The 14,021-nt window shown below is 40.6% G+C and overlaps 1 protein-coding gene across 2 annotated transcripts in view; it reads left to right on the top strand.

Annotated features, from left to right (window-relative positions):
- The window catches only part of magi2b (membrane associated guanylate kinase, WW and PDZ domain containing 2b), a 93,456-nt gene continuing 79,435 nt past the window's right edge, over positions 1-14,021 (top strand). For both annotated transcript variants that reach the window (XM_079247622.1, XM_079247621.1), the window contains exon 1: positions 1-554. In XM_079247622.1, coding sequence (XP_079103748.1) covers positions 257-554 — 298 coding nt within the window. In that variant the 5' untranslated portion in view covers positions 1-256. The remainder of the gene's footprint in view (positions 555-14,021) is intronic.

Genomic DNA, 14,021 nt, shown 5'->3' with positions numbered 1-14,021 from the left:
TCCTTCAGGCTTCACATCCGGGTCATCCGCCAGGATCTGTCTTTTTGCGTCTGTGTGTCTGACAGAGTAATAATTATTTCATCCGTCGCCGTGCTGTGCTGCGGCTCTCTGCCCGACTGCGCGGCTCGCCGAGCGGACACTGCGCTTTAGCGTGCACCGGTGATGATGGAGCTGCAGCCGGTCGCACAAAGGCTGGCATGAGACGGTAGGAGGCTTCTTGTATGGGCTAGCCCGTGGTGATTAACTCGCCTTAACGATGTCGAAGAGCCTCAAGAAGAAGAACCACTGGACCAACAAAGTCCACGAAGCGGTGATAAGCCGGGGGAAGGAAGGGGAGCTGGGGTTCGAGCTGAAGGGGGGCGCGGAAAACGGGCAGTTCCCCTACTTTGGCGAGGTGAAGCAGGGGAAGGGACTGATCCAGAGCGGAAAACTGGCCCAGGATGAGCTGCTGCTGGAGGTCAACGACATGCCAGTGGCCGGGCTCACCACCCGGGACGTGCTGGCCGTGGTTAAACACTGCAAAGACCCGGTCCGCTTCAAATGTGTCAAGCAAGGTGAGATATGCTGCACGTGAGAGGGGGGGGCACTCCAATAGGAGTGCAACGGAGCGCGTGAGCTGCGTGTGTATTCACTGCTTTGATGAAGATGTGAGCTAATTTGTGCAGTCGTCTGTCAGTCTGCTCCACGCGCGTGGACAAACGCAGACATTTGCATCAGGCCTGTATGTTGCTGAAGTGTTACTACAAGCTGCAATGATGGGTTCAGTCCAGCAGGATCAGAAACTGTACCGGGTTTTATCGGAGCCGTGTTTACCACTGTGTCGCTGGTTCGATGCCACAGCCGTGGAGGGGGTGTGTCCGTTCGGCGTGATGCTTCAGCCTGCAGTTTTCTCCTAATATTAGTGGAGTACAGACAGGGCCGTATTAAAAGTGCACAGGCCCCTAGGCCCAGAGTGTTCCAGGGGACCCCTTTCCCATCCCAACATAGGGAAAATTGTGAATGATACACTGTGAAATGACATTTCTAACATCTGTGGTACCAATAGCAACACACTGGAGATTGTGATGTAACTATTTGGCTTTTATATACATTTTGTGTTATGTCCAAACTGCTGGTGTTTTCCCTACGTGTGCCCCACATGGGCCCCAAGTGGGCATGGGCGCCTGGGCCATTGGATAATCCAGCCTTGAGTACAGGGCTCCTCTCACCTAACAGGCCTGTGCTGTGGATCAGATGTTTTCCTATTTGCCGCTGTCTTCTTTGGACTCCACATCCCACCCAACCTACAGCCTGTCAGTCCAATCCAGGCTGCTGTTATTGTGTCATAGCTGATAAGAGGCTCCACGCTGATCTTCTGTGAGATCTTTGCATGCTTGAAATGCCTCTGTGTTCAGTCATGTTGCGGCTCCTTTGCAGTCATAATTTAGCATGTTGTGGCCTCTCAAGCTAGAAGGTTGTAATGTTTCTGAGCACAGAAGTGGGTTTAGGCCAACAGAGCTGACTGAGCGACCTGCTTCTGTCAGCCAGTGTAAAAGCCAACCAGGTCTCTATACAACTAGAACATAAAAGCAACAGTGCAATAGATATTTATCATTCATCCTGCCATCTGAAACTTAGTTTAAAAGTGCAAATAAGTTGATGAAAGGGCTGCGTGTTGCGTATGCGCGCTGTGCAGCTGCTTGTTTCTGGGACAGGAGTAAAGCAAGAGATCAAGCCAGTTTTTATTTTTGGACGTTGCAGAGTTTGCCCACAAAGGATTTGCCTTCACACGTCTTCGCCTGACTGCCGGGTCTCAATCTCTGTGTTTCATTGGGTTGCATCAATGTGATTGATTACCAAAATGGAGCTGCTGACAGAGTAGGAATATGGTCTTCTGATGTGCAAGGGGTTAGATGCTAATGTATATGTAACAGACAGGTCTGTTCCATTCCTCCCCTCCTCTCTTATCCATTTAAACATGAGTCTATCTGTGGACTGAACCACCCACATCGCTGCTCTCCAGATGAACGAGCTCTTTGCTAAGACCGTCCTTGAGCACTCTGCTGTTTGTGCACAGCTTGCTGGGACCTTCACAGCATATTTTTCTGTTCTCCTTTCCCCTTCGCTCACTGTCATATTACTATTTGACTTCCATCCAGTGGATAGTGGAGTGTATTTATGGGAGACAGCTGCCGACACACTCACGGCCCACTGAGGAATCATCGAGAAGCAGTCCAGTCAAACGGCTCAGAAGCCTCATGCAGCTGAAAAAAGAAATTGCACGAATGTCATGAGAGTGAGTACACAATCCCCCTCTTACTGCCCATACAAGCACATGCACACTTGCACATTTTACCAGGCTATTTTCAGTCAGGTAGATTGTTGAAACCCAACTTCTGTCCCCTAAGGGAGCATAGTAGTCTGACGGATCTCCAAAGTGAGGTCACAGCCTCAAACTCCTCTCACACACCATTTGATCTGCCCTCATCTCAGGTTTTTCAAAATGCAACACCATGTTTTTTGCTGTGCGGCGATCCAAGCAGACAGAGCAGAATGCTGCTTTGAAAACACGGGAACCCCGTGCACCGGTTTTCTGGAACAAATCTGTTTATCTGTAGTCAGAGCTCTGATCACAGACGGTATTGTTTTCACAAGTCCTGGGTTGGCGACTCGTCTCCTCCACAATGTGCAGGTGTGAGTTGGTGTGTGGACGTATCAAGTCAGCCTCCAAGTCCACAGACATCATGAGCTATATAACCAGCTATTAAAGCAATTAGTCCATCAGTCAGCCATGCAGACAGTTCAGTTTTAACACAGGATTATTTAAATGTGAGAGAGGAATTGCCAGAAAAGAAACCGGGTTTGAGTGCAGCTCTCTAGAGGGCTGTTATTTATCCCCCTGCTGCGTGCACATGAGTGTGTGTGTCTAGCTGCTTCAAAGGTTTCACTTCTCAGTCTTGTAAATGGATTTGCTCCAAATATATCTCAACTAATGGCAGCAACGTCACCAGATAATCAAAACAAAAAAAAAACCATGTCTTCGCTGTGACGCTCAACCTTTACAGTCCCTGCATGTATTTGCAAGAGATGTTAAAGGCCTTTTTCGCTGAAGATGTTTTGAGATGTCACAGCGAGCAGGAAAATTAGAGGTGGCTGAGTTTCATTTAGCTGCTTACGTTTCAGGCTCTGAAAAAGGTCCCAGTTAATTGTTTGTTGTTTGTTTGCATATAACATTATTCAATTACAGATTTTCTTTGAAATGCTGTTTTAATGATGAGTGTTTGTTGTCCGTCTGTATTTATTTATTACCCAGCTGATCTCTCAGCAGTGTTCGTCTCTTCATCAGCAGCGAGTTTGAGTGAAGTGAAAACGGCTGCTCGGCTCAGTGAAGCAGATTTATAGAAGTGCCATGAAGATCATAACCGCAGAGAGGCGTTAGAAGAGTAAGGAGAGAGGTGTGAATAAATGTGTGCGTGGCAAAGTGAGAAAGAGAGATGGAGTTTAAGGAGAAGAGTATGGTGAAGGTGGGAGAACAGACACTTTTCTGAAATGAAGTTCCATCTTGTGATTTTTTTTTTTCTTCAGATCATCTCTAGTAGATTCTTCATTCTTAAAAAGCTTTTAGGCTGTAAAATTCAAAGAACAAAAATGGCAAAACAGACTTGGATTAAAGTCAACTTATCCTAAAAGTACAGATCTTAGATTGCAGGAGACGCTACAAACATTTAGGTGCTTTTTATGCATTTTTATTTTCTGATATTGATTTTAAGCAAACAAATTAAAATGCATCTGCAGTGGAAAACCCAGCATCTTTTTCCTTCACATTTTCCTTCATTTAACATTTATCACAAATGGCACTGACATTTACATCCAATTAGGGTCATCATTTCAGGCTCAGTCCACAGCAAATGTGGCTGGGCTTTGGTTTAACAATCAACAAAGTATTAGAGAAACTATTTTCCGATCTGGGACGTTTATTTCTTGATAATAAAAAATGCAGGGAAAGTTATATAAATACCACAAATCGTCTTTTTTTTTTCCTCATTCAAAAATAAGCTTTTGCGTTTTAGAGTTGAGCGTAGAGGTTGAAGACCCCAGGATGTTTTATCTGCCCGGGTTAATGATAAAAAGATGTGATGTTTTTTCAGGCAAAACAACACAAATTCAAAAAGTTAAACATGCCCTTTCACATCTGAAGTGGTGCGGAGTCACCCACAGTCACACCATTCAGCAGCTCTCGCCTGCAGCGTATATGGGGCAAGCCGGGAAGCGAAGCTCTCTTCAGCCACGGACACTCTGAGCCGAAGCTGTCTCTGTTTTACTCTCACTCTCCTCTTACATTAAATTTAAACACATACACCACCTGCATCTTTTAGTGGATGATTTGACTCTCAGTTCTTAGTTAATTATTTAGGTGATGACTTTAAAGTTTAAAGTAAACTGGCTTCTTTTTTTCCTGCCAAATGCCAGCTGGCATGACATCCAAATGTCAGCACATTTTATGACATGTATCAGTCACATAGATGCTTTATTTTAAGGCTTTTTCACTAAGAGTCAGTAATGGGTAAAATAGCCCTTAGCACTCCTTTTTAGATGCTTATCATTGATTTGTCAGCGAGTTTATAGATGGGGTCAGGAGGGGGCTTCATGAACACATTAAGATTCTGAATCATTTATAAACATATGTAACTTTAAGAAGAGGTGTTTTATCATTTATCATTATGTCATCATAAATCAATTAACCCATGTAAGTTTATATACCTGTGTGTGTTATATACCTGTGTCTTTATTTTAGATATAAAGAACCGCAAGAAGACTGAACAAGAAGATATAAATATTCCTAATAAAACAAAGTAAACCATAAAAATGCATAACACTAACAGCTTCTTGGTATAAGCATAAGAAGTCAATGCCCTGGGTTAAACGTGTGTGTAGGCAGCTGACCAGAACAGCAGCCCTGACCCTTCAGTCAAGACTGACTTCTACACATCCACTGATTTAATGTGCGCATCTACTCAGTGAGAATAAAAAAAACCCCAAAACTTTAAGGCCCTTAAAAAGGGCTGAAATAATCTTTTGCTCCTTGCAAAAATAATAAGGGCTACTTAAGTTTCTAGGGGCATTTTAGTGTCAAAATTTTTCCTGAGTTCTAATCTTCTAATAGTTATGAATAAATATGAAAAACTCAAATAAGAAATTTGGTAAGCAGTTTATAACATAAAAATTTGTTCCAGTGCAATGTTCACGTTCATCCGTTGCTTGTTTTTGTACGTATTTGTCGGCTCGGTGGGCTCCACAGATACCACACACTTAATATTTATTTACATAATTTTTATTTTTACCATCTTTATCTGGATTTATTGGCTTTAGAGGTAAAAAAAAAAAACCAAAAACAAAAAACTAATGCTGGCATGTCTGGGTTCACAACATCGCTGATTTCCTCTATACTTGTTCCTTTTTTTGATCATGTCTCAGTTTCAAAAAGTCACTGAATAGTAGAGCACAGGATACCCACAAACAGCTCTGATCAATCATGACTATGTTCTGCCTCTGGTGACGTCAGCATAATCTCAAAGCTGATAAGCTCTCGCAGAATGAGTCTTTCATTAGACTTAAAATCTAATTGCATCGCACGGTTTGCTTAATTCACTGTTGGTGTGAAAATAACACAAATGCTCAAGTGCATTATGATATATCTGTAAACATGTAAAGATGTAAGGGCTTTATTAATTATTAACTAATCTTTATCATGAATAAGATCATAAATTATTATCATAAATTAACCAAGTGGATTAAGCTTTAATGTTTCTGTAGAAAAAGCAGAGCTTGATGAACATGAAGAGCCAGTTCACAGTTTGTATACGGCAGCACGGCAGTGTTAGCAGTGTAGAGCAGTGCTGTTATCATTTCTCTGAAATATTGACTTCTTTCCCACCTTTAGTTTTTTTGTCTAGGAACATACACACAAAAAGCTGGTTTGGCATGCTAATGTTTCCAATTTAGTCAATTTGCACATTTGTATCTGTGATTTTGAAAAGCTCAACGCGCAGTCCTTTAAACTCTTGAGGCATCATTACCAACAGTACGGTGTTTCGGTATGTGGAGAAGTCTAAGGCTTGGCAGATCCTCCATGCAGAGCTGTGGTTGCTTAGATGGGATTATCTCGGTTTGGAGGCGTTAAACTAATGGTCAAGCACCTATTTCAAAGCTGCTGTCCAATTAAAATATGATACGCAATGAAGAAACGGCCATGTTGCTGTATTCATTGGTGTACAATTAAAAGGTTTACTGTCTGAAAACATTGACCTTCAGGAGGTATTCTTTAAAGTTGTCAAGTTTTCTGATGCTGCTGTCCAAGTCCTGGCAGTCTTCTTAATAAAACTACAGCACGGAGGGACAGATGGAGCTGAGGGAGAAAAGGCGACCTTCTTCTCCTGTCTTGTCGCTTTGTTGATGAGAGGCTTGAAGAATCAGTGCATAACATCCTGTCTGCTCTGTTGGTATTAATAACTCACCAAGAGATGAGTTCTGTCAGAGGCAGAGGAGGATTTTATTGAGGCTAGAAGCTGCTGGAACTCGGCTCAGAGGATCAAACTTGGGCTCAGCCAGCCAATGACCAAAAATCTAACTGGTCCAGTTAAGTGAATTAGGTCAATGTAATTCTCCCCACCATGGACACACTGCATGGGACAATCTGTGATTGTGTTCGAGCATGTGTGTGTGTGTGTGTGTGTGTGTGTGTGTGTGTGTGTGTGTGTGTGTGTGTGTGTGTGTGTGTGAGATGTAGTTCGAATGCTTGTTTCTCAGTGTCAGACAGAACTGAAAGGAGGGATTGTCGGATCATTTTTGCTTGAACACATCACTGTTCTCCATCTATAACAGGATTAGAGTCTAACCATCTATTTTCCAAGGCATCTCAGTATTTCAGCGGTGACACATGTCTTGCTGTGATGCACTGTGATCAGGATGTGATTAAAATGGGGACTTTTGATGCAAAAAAAAAAAAAAAAAAAAGTTCTATCACAGGAAATTGGTCAGTTTTCATTAGATCTTCAAGAAGAAGTAACAGCACAGAGCTTTTAGTGATGGATCGCCATGGTGATGTGAGATGATGTAGTAACTGCGATCATATTTTGACGTACTGATGTATTTCGTGTCTGGCTGTGATAAACACCATATTTATATTACTATTCATGATGTGTGTGTGTGTGTGTGTGTTGGTGTGTGTTTTTGTGGAATATGCAGAGGAAGGAAATGAAAATAAATATGTGTGCAATGTTAACGCACGCACATCTTAATGGGAACAATAGGAAATTGTCTTTGTTTGCAACATTTCAGTGCTGAATCATCTAAAATAACATCGACGTAACTAGGCAGGATAAAAATAGGTTGCAGTCATGTAGTGCAAAACATGTCTGTTCTTGCTGGCATTCGTTTTGTTCGCACACATATGTTCTGTATTTTTTCTTTTTCTTTTATTTAGAAATCTCGCCCTTTTTGGGTTTATGCATCTTTCACACTTGCCTTTTTGCACATAGTGTAAAATATTCATAGTTTCCCTTTTAGCCTATCATTACAGCTGCGCTGAAAGATACATGAGTTCTGTATGTTAATGTTGCAAAATGGGAAATATGAACGCACATGAACACATGAATAGTTATTTTACTAAGATGTGTTTGCATTTATTTGTATTTATTCCTCTAAGTGGTCAAGCAATATAACCTTATGGTAATTACATCCTTGACTTAAATTTAAGTAAGTTAAAGTCCTCTGAATAAGATTGTACAGTTTGATAAGCTTGTTTTACAAACAGATACGAACAGCTGCAATGCTCGATTCAACCCTTTCTACTGTTTTGCATCCCTTCTGCTCAAATCTTTAAGTCATGGGAAAAAATTGCCTAAGACAACCAAAACATACAGGATGATTTAAAATGGTTGTCAAGGAATTGACAAACTAAAATTTGATCAGGAATAGTGGATGTGAAAATGAAGCCATGTCAGCTTGTTTAGATGCCATATTTAAGTCTTTTGACCCTGAATTTGAACTTCATCGAGCATTTCTATGCTTAAATTCTGAAACAAAATCTCAGTCTGTTTCTTATTCTTGTAACTAATGTTTGAAATGTCTGACCAGTGTTACAAAACTAAAAAAATTGTTGAATTTTCTGTAAATATAGTGCAGCTGAAAGCCAACTGATTGTAATTCTATTCTGAGGTATTAAATAAAATTATTATAAAAGTGGTGTAATTTTATTTCCAGGAGATTTAAACTTTGCACAATAGCAGCTAGTTAATTAGCAGTTCTTGCATTCAGCAGCGTGTTTCAGTTTCTGCTGGCAAGGTCCCTTTTCTTTATGTCATCCTTTCTCTTTCTACTAGACTTGACCATTTTCATCTAAACTGAAAAAACTAGTGAGGGAACAGTCGCAGCCAGCAGATGTGGAGGAAAATCTTTAAAAGTTCTCGCTCCTGCTAATGAGCAACACAGTGTACCTTCACGTTCTGTATACCAACAAAACTGCTTTTTACTTCTTTTTCTTTCAGCTGTTGTATCATTCATGCATTGGTCGTCTCGCATGAATAGTTGTTTGACCCTCTCTGTTGACTACGTGATGGACCTTTCTAGGGTGTAGTCTGCCTCTTGCCTGATGATTTCTGGCATAGGCTACAGCTTCCCTGCAACCCTTAACTGGACTAAGCGGTAAAGAAAATGAATGAGAAAAAGTGATGATATATAACACAGATATCAGTTTTTCAATTATCACATGGAGGTTGTGATTCTCTTTAGTACCTCAAATACATTATTAAAGTGTTGCCATTTCTCTCTGTGAGTGACAGAGAAACTGATGTAAGCTTATAAAATCAAGCCGGCTTCACTGCGTTAAGGCTGTGGTGTCTGCTCTCCTCATGGCAATTATAAATCAGCTACAGAGAATGTGAAGTTGATGCATTGCAGTATTGAATTTGGGGTAATTAAGTTTGTTTATGTGCTATATTGAAAAGATTCTACCAGCAGATGCTGTCCTGATGCTGAAAGCGTGCATCCCAACCTTCAGGATGATGTGTTTGTGCACATTTTTCAAAGATTAGATCTTAAAAATAATGTTTTTGTTCATTTCTGCTCAACAGACAATAAAACCATTGTCACTGTTAAAACCACTGTTAAAAATAAAGTTTTTAGAAATTTAAAGATTATTGCAACTCTTCATCAATAGTGAGTGATTAACATTGCATACTTTGAACTCACTTTCAACTGTATTTGCAGGTTTTGCAACCAAAAAAGGGGATCAGACTGTGAAGGAGATTAGATTTTGAAACAAAACTGGCTTGTTGATTCGCAGATCTTACAGACCTCCTTGTATTTATAACTTTCAAACTTAGTTAAAGTGCATTTACTCTCAAAATGAGCAAATAAGTCATCCTGATGAATGAAATTCTTAACATCTGGTTTGTGGTTAATTTTATACCTTGGTTTTATTATAAATGGTGGTCATGTTGCTGATCTTTAATTAAAGGTACCCGTTTTTGCATTTGCACATTGGTACTGGGTAGTTGCTTTAAGCCCTAGCTTCTACAAGCCCTACACGCTTTTGGTTCTCCATTTGTTTCCTCTGTATTTCTTATTTTACCTCTTCAAAGCGGGTCATGTATTCTACAGGATTAGTTTGTCTGTCTGTTTGCAATATAACTCAAAAAGTTATGGGTAGTTTTTGATGACATTTTAAAGAAAATTCTGAATAAGGAAAATGTTAATCAATGTTTGGGATGACCTGGATCACCACCTGGATTTAATTATTTTTTAAAGGATTTTTTGGGGATAATTTTGCTATTAGAGCTAACTCAAAAATAATTCCCTCAATCATTGGCAATAAATGCTCTCTAAATGCATTGGTTTGGATGCCTGCGGTGTTTGAGTGCTTTTAGTGTTTTATTTACTTTTATTATACCAAATAAAGACTTAGATAAAAACATGTAGCTTGCAGTGTGCAAACCATAGACTGTATATAAAGAGATGGACGGAGTCTCCGTGATGTCTCTGTGATGTCACCCATAGGTTTCTGAAGAGCTGAATTGAAACTCGGTGGGCGGTTCCTACTGTCGCCATGTTGGCAGCGTCATGCCCAGAAAATACAAATATGGGCAAAAAGGTGGAGCTGAGAGGGCAGCCGTGAGCGTCATGGTGGATGATTGACATCGAGCGAACTCTGAGCTTTCTGTAGCTAAAAGCTAACCGAGCTAACCCCGAGATAACGGGAGCTACCCAGCTAACGGAGGTAAGCGGGCTAAAGCTAAGTCACGTTGTTAACCGGCTAAAAACTGCGGTTGTTCTACGTTCTTCTCACTTGAAGCCAGAGATTGGTACCTGCAAATCAAAAGGACACGCCCCTAAATTTGCCAAACTTCAAGATTAAATTACTTTAAAACAGGCGAGTTAGAAAAAAATTCACTCCCCCCACAGTTGTCATGAAGGTAAACCTGACCTATAAACCGAAAATGGATTTTTGAACCAGGCTGTAAACATGTTTATTTCTGCCGTGAAGTTTGCCTTTTTAACATGGGAGTCTATGGGGATTTGCTCTGTTTTGGAGCCAGCCCCTAGTGGATGAAGGGGGAACTGCAGTTTTATGCACTTCCACATAGGCTTCACTTTTAACCGCCGGAGGTTGCCGCTTGGTGCAAACACCCGATCAGACCTTGTGGTTTAGGGTCAGTAATCTGGTCCAGAATAACGATCTGTGTTGCTTATTTAGTTCCTTTTTAGTCACAGTTCTGGTTTTCTCTGGAAGATCCATTTTGCACATTTCCTTCCCAGTCTCCATCTCATCCTTTTCCATCAAAGTTGACCATTTCATTTTGCTTAACTAAACCCAAGCCCAGTGGCACCAGGCTCAAATATCTGGAATAATTCTTCACAAGCATCCATCCCAACCTGGAACCTTAAAGTCATCGCATGTTGTACCTACCTGTTGTCGACAGTTTGTTATAAAAACAGAAAGAATGAATATTGCCTGTTTTAAAGTCCTTACAGTAGGTTTATGACCTTATCTGTTGATTTGTGAGTTGTTGTTTTTTCTTTCTTTTCTTTTTTTTTTAACTTTTAAACATTCTTTGGTCTTTTTGTGAGCATGCCACACCATGCGTCTGCCATGCTCACAATAAATAAAGCATTAGGATTCCTCAGGTCCTCTGTTGGCTGTGCCAAAGTGCACGACTAAAACCTTTAGTGTGGAGGCTTTTAGCATTTAAACTCCCAGCAGCTGAGCAGGTAGCCAGCAGAGCTGAAAACAGCTGGAAGTATTGCAATCTTTCAATTCTTACCCTGGTATTTCATTTCTTACTTACTATTACTGTTTTCCTGTTGTATCATTTATTTAGATTTATTGTCTCCTTTGGGGGGAATTTTAGTGTCTAAATATATTTTTTTTTTTTAAATTTCTATGTGGTTGTGTTTGTCTAATCATGCAGCACCTTTCACACAGGCTAGTGTATTTCAACTGTCACAAGTGTGAAGTGGCATGAAATGGAGGCACTTACGCACTTGGATAAGTGTACTTATGTGAATTCCTTTGCTGTCAAATGGTCAGTCTACTCCTTGTACTGAGCTTCTGCATGCAAGCTCCAGTCCCCCCGCCCCCCCCCCCCCATGTTTCATCTATATGTGGCCTCAGTCAGAATGCAAGCCAGAGACTTCAGGGATGCTGTTGCTGCAGCAGCACATCTACCGTCTCTTTCATTCAGAGGTGGTGACTTTTCTAAGATCAAGTTCATTACAATAGCCAGATTAGCAGTAGTGAGTCTTTTTCCATTTGGGTATGTGCTTCCTTGTTTGTCTGTGTCTTCCTTCTGTATTCAAAGACTCATCTGCTTTCAATAGTGACATCTTTTGTTTTAAGAAACCCTTCAGAGAGTGACAGGGGGCCGCTCTGTGCCCAAACAACATCCCTTCACTTTCATGGAATCATATCTTATTCTACCAGGCATGGCACCACAGAAGGCAGTAGATGGTTTTCATTCATTGACATTGTGTAGATTAGCTGGAAGCACTAATCTGATAGCTTCACTGTGAGCTTAAGATCTAAATGAGAGGGATTATAAAAGCTGGCGTCAGAAGCTGCTCCAGCTGCTGCACTGAAACTGGTGGGTGGCTACCAACAATGCTGGCAGATTTTCATGACTTTCTACAGAAGCTCACCGTCATTCCTGAGCTGAATATCTTCCACTGGAACCAACTCATACATAAATTACTATGTATAGTGAATGCATAAAACATAATACCGTATGGGGGTTAAACCCCTTTTCACACCATCACACCTCAAGTGTTTCAAAATCTTCCTTTTGTTTGCCTCACTTTTTATATATATATATATATATATGTATATATATATATATATATATATATATATATATATATATATATATATATATATATATATATATATATATATATATATATATATATATATATATATATGTATATATTTCCAAAAAAAGTGTTAAGGGATTGCCAACTATAATTGCACCTCATACAAAGGCACATAACAGTTTAATGATAATGCTTCAATTCATTTACGCTCGAATAGGCGGCTGCTGGCTTTAGATCTGAATTGAAATGCCTCTGCCATGTTGCTCCTGCTCTGCGCTGTGGCAGGCAGCTTCTTGTCATTCTGAAGGAAATCTCAGCTCATGTGTTACAGCGCTTCAGTTACATCCAGGATTGCTCTATCAGTGTAGTTGACGTTTGTCTCCAGTAGAGGACAGTAGCTGTCCAATCTGCTTCTGCTCTCGGGGAAGCGGTTCTGTATCTGACAGTCTGATGCTCTGAAGTGTGCTGTACTTCACTGTTCATGGAAACTTGTTCATCTGACTGCCCATTTGTTCGTATCACAGTGGGGAAGGTTTAGATCTTTTAGAATAGAATAAGAACAGAAAGCTTTTGTGATTCCTGCATTGTTAAAAACACAGTGATGTTTAGAGTGCGTCTTGATTCAGTGCAAAACATGGATAAAAACACACTGATATTGCCAGTGATATGTGTTGTTCCCTTAATACATAAAAATACTAGTTTTGTCTATTTTTAAGTATTTCTATTTATTACATTTCTACTATTTTATTCCTTTTTTTGTTTTGCTTATTATTTCTAATGGAAAATATTTTTCTTTTTTCCTTTTTCTTTCTTTTTTTAATCTTGCAGAATAATGTTGCTGTTATGCTGTGCTGAACAAATTTGGTGCCAAGGGGATCTTAGGATATGAAGGAATAACCCCCTCCCCTACAAAAAACAAAAAACTAAATGTAATCAAATTAAAATGCCGTATGTTCATTTGTGAAAGGAATACTGCCCTATTTAAAAATTTGTCATTGCAAGGTGATATTCCACATGGGATTTTTAGTGACCTGAAGCTCTTGCCAGCGACCAAAAGGTCATTTCAAATGATGGTGTGAGTCGTCTCGCTGCTCATTTCCCGTGAACAGTAGCAATAACTATGACAACTGTTGATCATGTCACAAGCAGGTTGCTGATGTAATTATAAGCATAGAGCCTTGTGTGGGTTCAGCCAGTCTGGAATAATGTTACCTGCTGTGGTGGAAGAGGTGGAGGTTCGAGTTCATGTCCACAATGACCAACCTGTCAGTGTCCTTCAGTTCTTCAGTAATGGCTCCAGTAATAGCCTCACTGATGGCTTCAGTAATAGCTGCAGCACAGTGTTGAAGAACATACAATTATTGTGTGTGTGTGTGTGTGTGTGTGTGTGTGTGTGTGTGTGTGTGTGTGTGTGTGTGTGTGTGTGTGTGTGTGTGTGTGTGTTTTCAACAGGAATTTGAAATTTAGTTGTGTCTTTTAAGACATCTGATGAAACATATGTTTGAGGTATAGAAATCTTTATAACCACCATCCATCTTTTGCCGCTTATCCGGGGTCGGGTTGCGGGGGCATCCCAGACTTCCCTCTCCCCAGCCACATCTGCCAACTCTGTGGGGATGATCCCAAGGCGTTCCCAGGCCAGCCGAGAGATATAATCCCTCCAGCGTGTCCTGGGT

Source organism: Telmatherina bonti (genome assembly GCF_933228915.1).
Source record: "Telmatherina bonti genome assembly, chromosome: 2".
Classification (NCBI taxonomy): Eukaryota; Metazoa; Chordata; class Actinopteri; order Atheriniformes; family Telmatherinidae; genus Telmatherina; species Telmatherina bonti.
This window is presented reverse-complemented; position numbering and strand designations above follow the sequence as displayed.